This window comes from Ailuropoda melanoleuca, chromosome 4 (assembly GCF_002007445.2).
Source record: "Ailuropoda melanoleuca isolate Jingjing chromosome 4, ASM200744v2, whole genome shotgun sequence".
Classification (NCBI taxonomy): Eukaryota; Metazoa; Chordata; class Mammalia; order Carnivora; family Ursidae; genus Ailuropoda; species Ailuropoda melanoleuca.
In genome coordinates this window covers 45,570,595-45,587,237 of record NC_048221.1, presented here as the reverse complement: position 1 = coordinate 45,587,237, position 16,643 = coordinate 45,570,595, and the positions used below count along the sequence as shown (strand labels likewise).

At 41.9% G+C, this 16,643-nt stretch overlaps 1 protein-coding gene across 1 annotated transcript in view; it reads right to left on the bottom strand.

The window, feature by feature from the left end:
• The window catches only part of ARL8B (ADP ribosylation factor like GTPase 8B), a 47,499-nt gene extending 44,091 nt beyond the window's left edge, over nucleotides 1-3,408 (bottom strand). Inside the window, exon 1 of the mRNA XM_002919989.3 lies at nucleotides 3,078-3,408. Within this exon, the coding sequence (XP_002920035.2) occupies nucleotides 3,078-3,200 (123 nt within the window). The 5' untranslated portion in view covers nucleotides 3,201-3,408. The remainder of the gene's footprint in view (nucleotides 1-3,077) is intronic.
• Nucleotides 3,409-16,643: the final 13,235 nt, after the last annotated feature.

The following is a 16,643-nucleotide window of genomic DNA, read 5'->3' as shown; positions in this document are numbered from 1 at the left end:
TAAAATGAAGTATCATTCCATTTTCAAAACCGCAAGAACATAAATTTTTTGGAATGAATCTTTCTGCAAATAAAACGCCTAATTTCAGAATGAGCCAAACCCTACATATAAATAATTCAGCTTCACAAACCTTTTGAGTAGGTTAAATGACATTTCTGAAATTTGTCTTAACTTTTAAGGAAGAAGATAAAGAAAGCCACATTTTATGCAGAAAGTTGATTTTTACCAAAAGAAAATTGGCTTCCCCTGAAGATTTTCATACCTGGCAAGGTACTTTCTAAAGTGACACAAAGTACTCAACCCATCTGTATTTGAGTCTACAAATCAAACATTTTATACAAAATACAAACAACAGTTCAGTTAATTTTTTTAAATGTAAGGCTAAATTTACTATTCTGGAAACACTGTTTCTATCTAAAAGTCTGTAAAAATCACCTTTAATTACTAACATTTTCCTCACCCTCAATATATTCTTAATAATCACAGACTAAGTTAGAGTCTGAGGTTTTTTTTTTAAAAGGCCTGAAATTTCCCGAGGTCTCTTCTTTCTCAGCATCTTAAAGGCTGTAACCAACTACAGTCCAGACTTTTCTAAGCCAAACCTACCCACATCATTATAATACAAAAAGAATTGTCTAATGTAAAAAAAAAAAATAGTGGAACCACTAGTTCACTTTGAGTTCAACAGGGTTCCAGAAGCTCTGCTGTTAAAATAATCTAATACAATTTTTTAATGGGGGGTGGGGGGGTGCATGATGTGATTATTTGCTACAATCCATAAATCCACTACTGGAGCCCACATTTGGATAAATCAGATTCAAGGAAGGAAATGACCCCACCTAATTCCCTCCTGAATATTTTTCAAAACACTGTTTCTACATTAAAGAAGTGTATCCACTAGAAATAACAACAGCTACCACTTACCTATCCCCTTCTACATACGGGCAGCATGGTGCTAGTCACTTAACACCTGTCATTTCATTTACTCCCCAGAGCAACTCTAAGAAACCTATTATTATCTCCATTTAATACTATTTAATAGATGAGAAAGCAAGGACTGAAAGAGGATACAAGGCTGCTAAGTGGCAGAGCCAGATTGCAAACCCAGAGTTCTTGACTTCAAAGTTCTTGCTCATTATATTAAGCTACACCACCTATGAAAAACACAATAAGCATGATTTTCATGCTTATGTCTTCAGAAGTTCTTCAAAGATTTACTAGACTTTTTCGGGTTTCCCAAGCATAACTACTCTGCAACAAATACAATTAATTATAGTAATACACCTACCTCTCCACGATATATTAATTCAGTCTTGTCAAAAGGAAAGGGTTTACAAGGAGACTCCAATTCTTATCTCAAAGGAAAATCAGAAAATTTACAGTTAACTAAGGTCTTATCTTTTCCATATCATATAAGAGCTCCAGTATGGGGTGCCTGGGTGGCTCAGTCGGTTAAGCGCATGCCTTTGTCTCGGGATTCAGTCCCACAGTGGGCTCCCTCCTCAGCAGGGAGTCTGCTTCTCCCTCTCCCCCTTCTCCCTGCTTGCGCTCTCTCTCTCTCATGCTCTCTCAAATAAACAAAGTATTTAAAATAAATAAGTACATAAAAGCTCTAGTATGGATATTTAGTCCAAAATTTTTAAATTAATTTTAGTGCTATCATATACACTTTCCACTCTACTTGTTGCAAAGATAATCTTGTCATCTCAAGTCAAAAACAAACAAACAAAAACGTATCACAAAAGGAGCCAAACAAGTAGGTGAATTTTCTTTTATATTTATACACAATGTTCCTCAAAGAAAGTCTGGATCTCTGCTAATCATTTTTCTTCAACTCTTACTCTGCTGCTCCATTACTGCAGGACTAAGAGTCACACCTTGCATATTTTCTCCCACAAGGGAGCTGTGTTTGAATCATTCCTGTAACCAAACCAGTTGAGCAGCTAGTACATGAAATAAGGATTTCAACCATCATCGAAAAGATGGAAGAACTGCTGCCATCTCTCTTTAGAATAGTTCTAAAGCTTATCCCTGACAAGTACGAGCACCTATCAGCTAAAAGTGAGTCACATCAACTCCTAGCCTCTAAATTAAGATTGAAGAGAATCTTTCTTTCTTATTCCTTCCCCAACTAACCACCCAAGCAAAATTTAATAATCATCCTTCCACTCAATCACTGCTGAATAAACACCACATTGTATACAGGTTCCCAGGGCAACTTCCCTCCTAGACACCCATTTCCTGGGCCTGGAATAAACTATGCTCCTGCCCAGTCTCTTCCCCTCCCTCCCTTTCAAGCAAGAAACACCCTCATAAAAGATCAACCCCTCCTTTTTCAAGGAAGTTGAGTGACTACAGATCCATCTTTTCCGACTACTGGCTCTTGGAAAAGCAGAAACCCCTAACTGCCTGGCTAAATAAATGCTGCGGACTACAGTGGACCGGACGGGCTGGAAGGGTTTTTCCCCAGTTTCTACCAGCGAGCCCAGCAGCCATGAACTTGATCTACGCCCCTAGGGGAATGACTGAAAGCCAATAACTAAATTACAGGGAACATACTGCCCACGGAATTCGGGCAGGAGCCCACACGGGTCTCCTGCTTTCCTCACGACGGGGTTCTCCGTCCCGAGTGGCTACTTGAGGGACGCCCTGGAGTCTCACGCTTTCTCACGGGACTGACAGCTCGCCAAATCCCACCCTTCGGGGAAGTGACAGGCTGGAGTTAAGCCTGCAGGTGCCCCCACAGAGCAAACCCGAAGGGAACCCAACCCTTAAAAACTCGAAAAGGACGATTTTACCCTTCCCAAGTCCCGGCCGCACTGAAGACCTAGCCTTCTGTAGAAGGCGACTAAATGGAATTAACCCTTCGGCTGCCCATCTCAGCGCTACCCCTCAGGCACCAACACGCGGGAACTCCAAACCCCGGTCCCCGCGGAGGTGACAGGAACGGCTTGCCTCCTCTCCTCGTCCCAGTCGCCCCATCGCGCTGAAGGCAGCCCCAACCCGGGCCTTCGGGCAAGCGCCGGGCCGGACTCGCGGGCTGCGGCGGCCCGGGCGGGTGAGCGGGCAGCACTCACCGCGATGACATTGACGAAGGTGGTCTTGCCCGAGTACTGCAGTCCCACCAGCGTCAGCTCCATCTCCTCCTTCCAAAAGAGCGAGCGAAACCAGTCCAGCAGGCGGGAGATGAGCGCCAGCATGATGGCGGCTGGGAGGGTGAACGGACAGGCGGGCGGGAGGACAGCAGCAGCGACGGCTCCCACACGAGCGGGCCTCAGCCCGGACCCCTCAACGGCTCCTCGGTGCCGCGGCGCACCACTGGCGGACACGGGCGGGCGGCGGCGGCCGAAGCCAGGAAGCCGAGCGGGTCATATGACTCGCCCTACCCTACACGCTCGTCCCCGCGCCACCGTCGGCGCCCACGGCAAGAGCGACGTGGCCTGTCCGGCCAGGCGCGTCTACCGCCTGCAGCGCCACCTGCTGGAGCCTCCCTGCAGCACCGCGTACGCTGGGAGCTGCCCTTGGGCTCCCTACCACCCCTCCTTCACTCGTTAATGTTGGTTAACTCATCATTCTTTCTACAATTGTTTATTGGCAATCGGCTCTATGCAGAAAGCCTTCAAGACTCTGGGAGATTCAGCATGGAATAAAAATCCTTTCCTACATTTTTGGTAATAGCAAAAGATGGGAAGCCACAAGTGCTTATCAAGAGGGAACTGATCTAAAAAACTATAGTGTGGCCCCAAAAGGGAATATTATGCAGCTATAAAAACAAATTAGGAAATTCTCTATGAACTGATATAGAATGATGTCTAGGAAATATTTTCAAGGACTGTAAATGCAAAGTATGTATGTATATGCAGGTATGTACTGTATTTGCATAAAGAAATCCTGGAAGACCAATAAAAACGGTTTCTTATGGGATAGAAGAAACTGGATGGCCAGAGACAGGAATGGGAATGAGACTTCTCTAGGTATCTTTTTGTATCATTTTGACTTTCAATCATGGAAATGAGTTGCCCGTTCAAAAGTTTCACTTAATAAAAAATAAATTTAAATATCTGCAAGCCTTTCCATATTTAAAAAAGTCCTGTCCTCATGGAGCTTACATTCTAGTGAGGAGATATGCAACATAATAAACAAATAAATACAAGATAAAGTGCCATGCAGTACTGAGCATTATAAAGAAAACTGAACAAGAGAAGGACACAAGAGTAGCAGTGTTCTAGTTAGGATCAGAGTAGACTTCTCAGAGGGGCTAGCCCTGGATGGGAAGACTTGGAGGAAGTGAGAAAGAGATACAGGCACAGATCTGATGGGAACACATTCCAGACAGAAGGAACAGCAAAGACCCTGAAGGGGGAAGGAGCAAGGAATGCTCTGGGATCAGAAAAACAATCAGCATGTCTAACTCATTAATAAGGCAGGAAGTAGAAAGAGATGTGGTTGGAGAAAGAGGCAGGGACCAGAGGAAATAGGACATGGTGTCCCTAGTTCGGATTTTATTCTTGGTGAGGGAACCAATTTATACTTTTTAAAAAGTGAACTCTAGGGGCGCCGTGGCTCACTCCGTTAAGCGTCTGCCTTTGGTTTCTGGAGTCCTGAGGTCAAGCCCATGTCCCTGCTCAGTGGAGAGTCTGCTTCTCCCTCTCCCTCTGCTCCTCCCCCCACTCATGCTCTTGTGCTGTCTCTCTCTCTGTGTGTCTCTCTCTCTCAAATAAACAAATAAAATCTTAAAAAATATTTTGTTTTAAGTGAATTCTGGTAGTGCCATGGAGAATTGGCTATGGGAAGGCATTATGGGTTGAATTGTGTCCCTCCAGAAGATACGTTGGAGTCCTAACCCCCAATACCTCAGAATGTGACCTTGTTTGGAAATAGGGCAATTGCAGACATGATCAGTGAAGATAGTCATACTGGAGTATGACCATCCAAAACAACTGGTGTCCTTATAAGAATAGCAGAAGATACACAGTCACAGGCGAGAAGACCATGTGACGACAGAGGCAGACACTGAAGCCTTGCAGCTGCAAGCCAGGGAACACCAAGGACTGGCCAGCAAGCCACCAGGAGTTAGTGATGAGGGAGCAGAAGACTAGCTGAAGACCAAGCACAAGCTGACACCCTACAACCACCCCCCATCACTCCCCCACTCCTGGATGAGACATGTGTGATATTATTCCAGGGAACTCCCAACTAAATGTCTATACCTTGCTAGAGGGGAAAGCAACCTTAACTTGACAATGACAAGACCCCTGGTATCTTGTAGGTATCTTGTAGGTCCATCCTTTTTAGCATATGAAAGTTCTCTTGAAACCTACCTTTTCCTTACTTCCCCCAACTCCCCAGTATGTAATCAACCACTCCTCAAGACTCCGGGGCAGCAGCTCTTTCTGCTCACAGGTCCTGTCCCCATACTTTAATAAAACCACCATTTTGCACCAAAGAGGTCTCAAGAATTCTTTCTTGGTCATCAGCTCCAGACCTCACCCCACCGAAACTCACCTATATTCCAAAACCACATCACTAGGGGAGAGGCATGGGACAGATTCTCTCTTACAGCTTCGGAAAGAACCAACCTGGCCAACATCTTGATCTTGGACTTGTAGCCTCCAGAACTGTGAGACAAACTGTGGTTTTTAGCAAGCCAGTCTGTTGTTCTTTCTTATGGCTGCCCTAGCAAACTAGTACAGAAGGAAATAGCAGAAGCAGTGAGATGGTTAAGAAGCTGTTGTATTGGGGCACCTGGGTGGCATGGCGGTTGGGCGTCTGCCTTTGGCTCAGGGCGTGATCCCAGCATTATGGGATCGAGCCCCATATCAGGCTCCTCCGCTATGAGTCTGCTTCTTCCTCTCCCGCTCCCCCTGCTTGTGTTCCCTCTCTCGCTGGCTGTCTCTATCTCTGTCGCATAAATAAATAAAAAATCTTTAAAAAAAAAAGAAAGAAAAAAAAACGAAGCTGTTGTATTAGTTTAAGGGAGCCGATGATGGTGGCTAGAACCATGACTTTGTAGGTACTTAAGTGCTGGCCATCACAGAGCTTTCATTCTGGTAGGAAGGACAATGAACCAATAAACACACTAATTTTAAAATGAGAAATTTACAATTATTGTAATTCTCTTCACCTCTAAGACCATTTAATGAAAAAGTCATTCTTACCTTCCAATTCTAGTTTCCCGTAAAAGAAACTAGGGATTATTTTTTATCATATAAGCTGTAAAATATCAAATAATACAGAGATGTGACAAAAAAAGGTAATCTATCTCTTGGCATTCTCAATCCCCTCATCTTTGAAGTAACCCATTTTAACAGTTTATTTTTTTATCAGATAAACACGTATACATGTATGTGTGATAGTTTTCTCTTATATACAAAAATGGAAACTTGTCGTAGGCGCTACTCTATAGCTTCTTTTGTTCACTTATAGTTAAGTACGTTTTGTTAAAAATAAAAGCAATAAATACTCAAAACAAGTGTTCCCTAATATTTTACTACAGTTTACTATTATCTATTTCTTGAAGCTATTTACATGTATTCTATCCATACAGTGGAAATACCATGTAGTAGAGAATTACTGTACATGTCTTCCCATTTCTGAGTTCATTCATGTTATAGTGGTAGCTTGAAATTGGCCCTAGTAGGAATATTCACACCATGAAAATTGGCAAACACCACAAATCAGGATTCTACCCTTCCATAGAAAACCAGTTGTTAGACATTTACCAGTACATGGTTGATAATACCTAAATGATAGCATTAGAATGAGGATGAAAATAATATTAAGTTTCTTATCTGTAAAACAGTGATAAAAATAAAGGATACCACCCTTATGCATTGTTTTAATTGAAGAGGCATTTTCTGCTGAACTGTCTAGTAGTGTACTAAATCCCATGGGTGCCTTTGAACTTTGTCTCAAATTAAGCTAAAAGAATGAGAATGCAGGATCACATGCTCAGACACATTCAAAAGTCATGTGTAAAGGTCAGGAATCCCAGTGTCCTGTGAGTGTGGATGGTGAGGGCAGAGTAAGAGGTAAGATGGACTGATATGTTTGCTTTATGGCTGTTGTAATAACATAAAATTCTAGGCCTTCAGAGCTGAATCCATCCTTGAAGACCATTCTAGTTTTCGCTATCAGAAAACTGAGGTACAAATGAGGTAATATCACAGTTAGGGACAGGATATTAAATTGTAATCTCCTTAAGGACAGGGACCATTTCTACTTCAATCAATAAAGTCATTTTGAGAAAATAAGCCAGTGACTATGGGGATTCTGAAGTCTAGTCAAGTCTTAGGCATCTGTTTTGTTAGCTTCGCACTTGTCTAACAGGATAATAGTTTTGGCCAAAGAATAAAATGGGTGTGACACATTCCATATGTTCCCACTGGCCTGATTATCAGCCTCAGAGCATCTTAAAATGACAGCAGCTGGGCCTCATCCACAGGACATTTCTGCATGTTGGCCAAGTCGGTCAAGGAGCCAGGATTTTTCATTACCCATGGATGTCATTCCAGGTCATATAACTAGCCCCCTGAATCTGCAAGGGGCAGAAGGTCAGCTCTGCCTTTTAAAAGGAGACTGTTGACTTTAGGTAAAGGAAAGCAAGAAGCTGGGAGTTCTCTTTAGAAATGTCAGGGAGGAAGAAGTCCTGTTCTCTCACAAGTCCCTCTAGCTGGACTCAGAATTAAATTGACATGAGACAGATTCACTGGAGAAAAATAAAATTTAATAGTGTACAGACAGGGAATCCACACAGACATGGAATTTCCAAAGACAGTCAGGCAGAGTGAGGTCTGTATGTCATCCTGAACTAAGGAGAAGGGGACAGGGGTCTGGGAGGTCAGAGGAAAGGAATGCACTTCATAGGGTAATACGAAGAGCAGATATTTGGTAATTTTTTTTTAAGATTTCTTTCTTTCTTTTTTTTTTTTAAGTAATCCCTACGCCCAACTTGGGGCTCAAACTCACAACTCTGAGACCAAGAGTCAAGGACATTCCAGAAGTTTGTTAATTAGATGTTAGCCCTGTGATACAGATGGGTCACTCAGATAAAATATATCTCTGCTAATAATCCTTATTCTGGGCAAGACCCCCAATTTAGATTCTTCTAGGTAGGTAAAGGAGGAGCAAAATTTCTCCTGAGCCTGTGGGATCCCGATTGCCTTCAGCTCAGAATCAATATCATGCCAAAGTGGTCCATCTTGGGGCAGTCTGCCCTTATCCCTACAGAAGGAATGCTCTTCATTATTTTAAAACTGAGCTAGTTAACCCCAGGTTAAGAAAAGCCAATCATATGAGAATTCCATAAGTAGAAAACATACGTCATGCAGTGTGGGGTGGTGCAAAGAGCACTCTGCTAGGAAGGACAAAGCTTACGTTGAATAAAAAGTTCTTATTTTGGCCAGTCTAGGGCAAGTTACCTCTCCTTTCTGGGCTTCAGCTTCCTTATGTATGAAGTGAAGGCTTGGGATAAGATAAAATTTAAGAAGCTCTTACCTCTAAAATCTTATGATTTCATAGCATCTTAATTGAAATGTTCATGAAAGAAGAAATAATTCTTTTTTTTTAATAGCTTTTATGTGGGGGAGAGTTTTAGGTTTACAGAGAACTGAGCAAATAGTGCTGAGAGTTCCCATAACCTTCTTCCCCCTTCATACCTTCCCCAACTGCATTTGTTAAATTTATTACAGTAATTAACAATTGATGAACCAATATTGAAACCTTATTAACTAAAGTCCGTAGGGTAATTAAGATTGTTTAAAAAAGAAAAAGTGGGAACAATAGGCCTAAAATGGAATCCCTTACCACCATTTTGGCAAACCAAGACTTAACTGCAGGAATGAGACCTTTAACCGGTCAATCTGGAATTTCCTGATCAGCACTAGTGAAGTAGACCCTGGCACTGGCCCAAAGGAAGGTGACCTTACCTGAAACAATCCTTCCTTTGCTTCTACTAATAACTTCCTTGCCCTGCCCCTGTTTCTACCTATAAAAGCCTTCTGTTTTGCACAGCTCATTTCTACTTGCTAGATGGGATGCTTCCAGATTCACGAGTTCTTGAATAAAGCCAAATAGATCTTTACATTTACTCAGCTGAGTTTTGATTTTAACACATTTGGTGGCAGCAGTAGGATCCAAAGCGGACTTCTGATGGCGTTTGGAAACAGGGAGAAACAGAGGCATAGCGCCAGTGAAATGCCGTGAGTTCTCTGTCTCACTGTTTCTCAGGGTAAGAGCTCTCAGTTCTCAGCTCCGCTCTTTATGTTGAGCTCCCTGTCTTACTGGCTTTCCAGTTCCAGTTTCCTGTTCCCTGTTTGGTTGGAATTCCAGCCCTGGCTTTTGTCCCCAGATTCCCGGATTTCACATCGGATACTGCTGGTGGCAGCTGTGGTTCCCCACTTGTTTTTGTTGTTGTTGTTGTTTAAATCAGACTACAGTCTTCATGCTTTGGAGTTTGCTGGTTCAGTTCTTTCCCCAGCCCCCAGATTGCACGTGGAGAGCTTGGTGGTTCCTGGCTGATGATGGACTGGGTTGAACATGGGTACTGGAGCCAGACTGGGTTGGGATCAAACAAGTCTGACGTAAGCTGGTTCCAGTGAGTATAGGCTATTGCTAATGGGAATCTCAGACGTCAAAAGAGCCACAAAATTGGTGGTCATGAGTCGAACATTTAAAACCTGTTAGAGCGCTGGCCACCTAACCTAAATAGTCCTGTGTTGTGATAAGTTGGTTATGGGATGGGTTAGATTGATGTTAGGTCACCTGCCAACCTCAAGAAAATTTCCGTGCAATGAGGTATGCTGAAACACCACACAATCCCCAACCCAGAGGCACAGCCATTTTAAGTATTAATCTGGCTTCAAGAGACACAGAAAATTTTAGCTAAAAGAAATGGGATTTTTTTTAAATCTAAAGAGTTAAGCACGGGGCGCCTGGGTGGCTCAATCAGATGAGCGTCTGCCTTCAGCTCAGGTCATGATCCTGGGGTCCTGGGATTGAGCCCCACATCAGGCTTTCTGCCGAGTGGGGAGTTGGCTGACTTATCCCTCTCTCTCTCTCCCCCTGCTTGTGCTCTTTCTCTATCTCAAATAAATTAATTAAATAGTTAAGCACACTACTTCCAGCACACCTGCTCATTTTATGTCTAAAAATGATAGTCCCAGAAAGCTGTAGATATCTACAAAAATGGCAAAATCTTATTTAAAAACCTAGAATTACAATGGACGTTATGGGGAACTTGGCAGTTGGACAAGATTGAGAAGTGCACTTGAAAGGAAGAGCTCCTGAATTAAACCGAATGGAATACCTATTTTAACTGGTATGCAGAAGCTTTCAACAGGCTTCAAGATTTCAAAATTGGTTCATTGAAAGAGTCATTACAAAAGGTCAATGAAAAATTAAAGACACAAGAGTTACCTGAGACAGAAGACCCAGACTCATGTGACTCCTCCTACTCCCTCTATCCTTTGTTTTTTTAAATTTTATTTTATTATATTATGTTAATCACCACACAGTACATCCCCAGATTCCGATGTAAAGTTTGATGCTTCATTAGTTGCGTATAACACCCAGTGCACCATGCAATACGTGCCCTCCTTACTACCCATCACCAGTCTATCCCCTTCCCCCACCCCCTCCCCTCTGAAGTCTTCAGTTTGTTTCTCATAGTCCATAGTCTCTCATGTTTCATTCCCCCTTCTGATTACCCCCCTTTTCTTTATCCCTTTCTTCCCCTACCGATCCTCCTAGTTCTTATGTTCCATAGATGAGAGAAATCATATGATAATTGTCTTTCTCTGCTTGACTTATTTCACTTAGCATTATCACCTCCAGTGCCGTCCATGTTGCAGCAAATGTTGAGAATTCGTTCTTTCTGATAGCTGAGTAATATTCCATTGTATATATGGACCACAGCTTCTTAATGCATAGCTGCATTGTCCACAATAGCCAAATCATGGAAGGAGCCGAGATGCCCTTCAACAGATGACTGGATTAAGAAGCTGTGGTCCATACTCCCTCTATCCTTTACCAGAGTGCTCCCAGGCCCTCATCCTCTCTCTGAATTGCCTTTCCACTCTTAAAGAGACTATGAAATATTTGCCTTTTAAAATAAAACCCCCTGAGGTTACAGGAGGTCCTCCTTAGACACCTTTCACTTTTTGGTCAAAGCTGAAACTTAGGGCTGTAGGCAAAACATTTTCTAAACCTACAGAGGATCCCAGAAGTTTTTGTAAGAATTTCGAGTCGTTATCAGGACTTATGCTCTCAGGCTGCCAGATGTTTATCAGCTCATGTACACGTCGGTAGGACCCGATGAAGCCCAAAAATGGATGCAGGAAGCAAAAATGGCAAAACCCCAAGAATGACATTAGAGATCCTTGATCTTCAATAGGTTTCCCTCATGGACCAGCAAAAGCTGGCAGAAGTGCAAGCGATATTTTACAAGCCATTCAGAGAATCTTCCTTGACTGCATTGATTTGTCTAACAGCCACACATGCAAACAAAAGAAAGATGAATCTGGCAGACTTTAAGACCTGTTTGGAAGCTCTCTTCCGATGGCATTCTGGGTTTCGTGCAACAAAGAAGGTCACCCAACCCACTCTAGCTGCCCTACTTATAAAACTCTTGAGATTAGTGGATTGGTAAAAGGGCAGAAAATGAGATGGGAGGCCAGCAGCCTGACTCAACTCATGGCCACAGCTGAGTACTTCGAAAGGACTTTGGAACAATAATGTAAAACAAAGGTCGGCCAGCTATTTGCTTCAGAGCCATGCCAGCTCCAAGGTGATGTAGGAAAGATGTTAGGGTTCAATGCCGACGGCCAAGAAAGAAATCTTGAGACGTCTTTGGTGCAAAATGTGATTTTATTAAAGCACAGGGATGGGACCCGTGGGCAGAAAGAGCTGCACTGGGTCATGAGGAGTGGCCCTTATATACTTTCAAGTTGGGAGGGGGGCAGAGATAGCACAAGTCTCTAAGGAATTTGGAAGCAAGGTTTCCAGGACCTTGAGGGGGCTAGCTATTGTTGGGTAAAGGTCACTTATTACTGTCTCATAAAACCTGAGTCATGAGACCCTGCAGATGTATATCGGTGGGTCATATGCTTGGGAGGATGATTGCCAACATGTATCTTGTGGGACAGAGATAAAGGAAGATTCCAAAAGACTTTTTATATGTTGACTTAGACTTACAGGATTCTGGGGGTTGGGCTAAGATTGCCTTTTGCCCTGAGCAAAGCATTAACCTCGAGGCAGTTGGGTCCCTAGAGGAATGTTGCTGTGCCTGTTTCAAGGATTTGTCAATGGACTGTAGACAGTAAGAAATTCAATAATTTTTCTTCTGCCTTTGTTTCTCACATCACAAGGCACTTAGAATAACACCCGCGCCTCCCTCATTGCACCCTCCTAGGGGTCCTTCACCAAAATGCTGGTCCAAGGATCAATATCCCAGCTGTAATCAACTGGGACACTGGAAAAGAGATGTTCTCAAACGTCCTATGAAAATTCTTTAAAACCCACTTCAATACCCCCATATCTATGCTGGAAGGAGGGCACGTCCCAAAACTGATGCGACTCTGAGGGGTTTTGCTGATCAGCTGATAACTTATTTCCTTAAACAGCCAAGGGGAAAAAAACTAAAATTAATGTCTATGCAGCACTGCCAGAAATATTGACTGTTTGTGCCAGCTGAAAACTGACAAGATATTTGGAGAGATTTAATAACTCTATGATCAGAAATGTGGCCAAATCGGAAGCTGATATACACAGCCTGATAGGGATTTTTCTAACGCCTTCTCCCGTAAGCTAAATGCATCCAGCGGGCAAGGAAAACATTCTAACATAGGTGAGTGGGTATGTTAGTCATTGATATCCTTTAGGTGGCAACACGATTCTTTGAGGAATTAAAGACAGCTGTCCTTTTTTTTTTTTTTTTTTATAACAAATCTAGTCTTTGCAGGACCAGAGATAGCAGCTCCAGAAACAATTCAAAGTCCATCAGTCCTTTTTACTAAACCCCAAAACTCCCCTATTTATGTCTGAAGGTGTGTAGGAACTTTTTTTTCTGTGCCTTTGTGATGTAAATGTTCTCCTGGGATCTTATCCTGAACTCTTATCTAGACCATCTCTTTGATACCCAAACTTCTGGGAGGTAATTCTTATCAAAAGAAAAAACAAAAGGGGGAAAGTCATTTGGAACTTGACTTGCTGAGGACAAATCCTGTCTTCTCCACAAATATTAATACAAAAAGCTTTAATCATCTGAGCAGATAAATTTAATGTGGTCTGTCTACCAGGAAAACAACTTAGATCAACTTCTTTTTTTTTTTGTAAAGATTTTATTTATTTATTTGACAGAGATAGAGACAGCCAGAGAGAGAGGGAACACAAGCAGGGGGAGTGGGAGAGGAAGAAGCAGGCTCATAGTGGAAGAGCCTGATGTGGGGCTCGATCCCACAACACTGGGATCACGCCCTGAGCCGAAGGCAGATGCTTAACCGCTGTGCCACCCAGGCGCCCCTAGATCAACTTCTTTTTTAACTAATGAGTTTTGTATTATTTTACTTAATTCATGGCAGTAATTTTGAGACGGGAGCTAAAAGGCCTCTGTTTACATCTGTTTGTGGGTGTCTATGTATATATGTGTTGTAGAGATATATATTGTATATATGTGCTGTACAAATATAGTATTTTCTACCTCCAGATGGTAATTAATTTGTAAAAGAGCTCTATTTAATTAGCTTAAAGAAAATTAAGTTCTTATATAAACTGAATTCTCAAAAATGTGATAGAAAGTAACCCTAATGAATTTCAGATTCACATGATCTAGGAATATTCAATATTAAAGCTAGTTCTGTTTTATTGGTTTAATTAAAACAGGTGTGTCTTTTAAAAAAATATTTTAGCATCTGCCTTTGGCTCAAGTCTCAATCCCAGGACCCTCAGCTTGAGATGATGGCTACCTTCTCTAGCATCTCATGAAGTTTTTGTGAGTAGTCTAAACTTAATTGCTGGGAGCAAATGATTTAGACAGATGTCAGTCGTCAAGCTCTATTACAAAGCTGTAATCATTAAGACAGTATGGTACTGGCACAAAAACAGACACACAGATAGATGGAACAGAATAGAAAACCCAGTAATGGATCCTCAACTCTATGGTCACTAATCTTCAACAAAGCAGGAAAGAATATCCAATGGAAAAAAGATAATCTCTTCAACAAATGGTGCTGGGAAAGTTGGACAGCCACATCAAAAGAATGAAACTGGACCATTTTCTTACCCATTAACAAAAATAGACTCAAAATGGATCAACAACCTAAATGTGAGGCAGGAATCCATCAAAATCCTAGAGCAGAACACAAGCAGCAACCTCTTCTACCTGGGCGGCAGCAACATCTTGCTAGACAGGTCTCCAAAGGCAAGGGAAACAAAAGCAAAAATGAACTATTGGGACTTCATCAAGATAAAACTCTTTTATACAGCAAAGGAAACAGTTGAAAAAACTAAAAGACAACCAACAGAATGGGAGAAGATATTTGCAAATGACAGATCAGATAAAGAGCTGGTATCCAAGATCTGCAAAGAACTTCTCAAACTCAACACCCAAAAAACAAACAATCCAATCAAGAAATGGGCAGAAGACATGAACAGACATTTCTTCAAAGAAGACATACAAATGGCCGACAGACACATGAAAAAATGCTCAACATCACTCAGCATTGGGGAAATACAAACGAAAAACACAATGAGATACCATCTCACACCAGTCAGAACAGCTAAAACTAACAAATTAGAAAACAGCAGTTGTTGGCGAGGATGCAGAGAATGGGGAACCCTCCTATACTACTGGTGGGAATGCAAGCTGGTGCAGCCACTCTGGAAAACAGTATGGAGGTTCCTCAGAAAGTTGAAAATAGAGCTGCCCTACAACCAGCAATTGCACTACTAGGTATTTACCCCAAAGATACAAAAGTAATGATCCAAAGGAGCACCTGCACCCCAATATAAATAGCAGCAATGTCCACAATAGCCAAACTATGAAAAAAGCCCACATGTCCATTGACAAATGAATGGATAAAGAAGATGTGGCATGCATATATATATATATATATATATATACACACACACACACACACACACACACAATGGAGTATTACAGAGCCATCAAAAAATGAAATATTTTTGCAACAACGTGGATGGAAGTAGAGGGAATTATGCTAAGTCAAATAAGTCAATCAGAAAAAGACAATTATCATATGATCTCACTGGTATGTGGAATTTAAGAAACAAAACAGAGGATCATAGGGAAAGAGGAAAAAATAAAACAAGATGAAACCAGAGACAGGAAACGATAAGAGACTCTAATGACAGGAAGCAAACTGAGGTTTGCTGGAGGGAAGGAGGACATTAAGGAGGGCATGTGATGTAGTGAGCACTGGATATAATATAAGACTGATGAATCACAGGCCTGTACCTCTGAAACCAATAATACATTATATGTTAATTAATTGAATTTAAATTTAAAAAGTTTTTAAAAAGCACTAGTACTTTTAAGACTAAATATAAACAACATGAGAGAAACAGTTGTGATACAACAAAGTTTTGCCTGGTGTTCATATTCTCTTACAGCGTATTATAGTAGTAATAACCATGAGGTTGTATTAATAACTTCATGCTCATATTAATAACCTCTTGGTTATTAATATGTCTCAATTTTCTTTTTTTTTTTTAAGATTTTATTTATTTATTTGTCAGTTGGGGGGGTGGCGCACAGGCAGGAGGAGTGGCAGGCAGGGGGAGAAGCAGGCTCCCCACGGAGCAAGGGGCCAGATGGGGGACTCAATCCCAGGACCCTGGGATCATGACCTGAGCTGAAGGCAGGCACTTAACCAACTGAGCCACCCAGGCATTCCTCATTTTTCTTAAAAACCTGAGTTTCAAGAGGTTTATTTTATTATTAAAATGGATTTTTTTTTTTTCCGGAGGAACAATATCCCCACTTCTCCACTGGGCCCATCTATGATTTGCATGTGTATGTGAGTGCATGCATAGAGGTAGTTGAGGTAGGAATATCGCTAATTAAAATTCACTTTGTAAAAAAAGAAAAAAAAATATATATATATATATACTTATTAAGGGTATTTAATAGTGGGGGAATACAACATAACATTAAGTGATAGGAGCTGGTTATAAACTTGAAAAAAAATATGTCAATGGGATAAGAGTTTTTAGGTACAGTAATTATGGTTATGGTAGATGTCTTTAAAAATAGCTTCCAAAAATTTTTTGTATGGGGTGTCCCGATCAGATGGGGGGGCCTCCAGATGTGGGGCATCCCAATTGGGTGGAGGCCAACGGTGTGGGCAGTAAAGAATTCACTGAAGGCAGAACAAAGGAGGTAGAAGTTTATTGATGGGGCGCCTGGGTGGCACAATGGTTAAGCGTCTGCCTTCGGCTCAGGGCGTGATCCCGGCGTTCTGGGATCGAGCCCCACATCAGGCTCTTCTGCTATGAGCCTGCTTCTTCCTCTCCCACTCCCCCTGCTTGTGCTCCCTCTCTCGCTGGCTGTCTCTATCTCTGTCGAATAAATAAATAAAATCTTTAAAAAAAAAAAAAGTTTATTGAATACACAGGAGGGAGCAAGG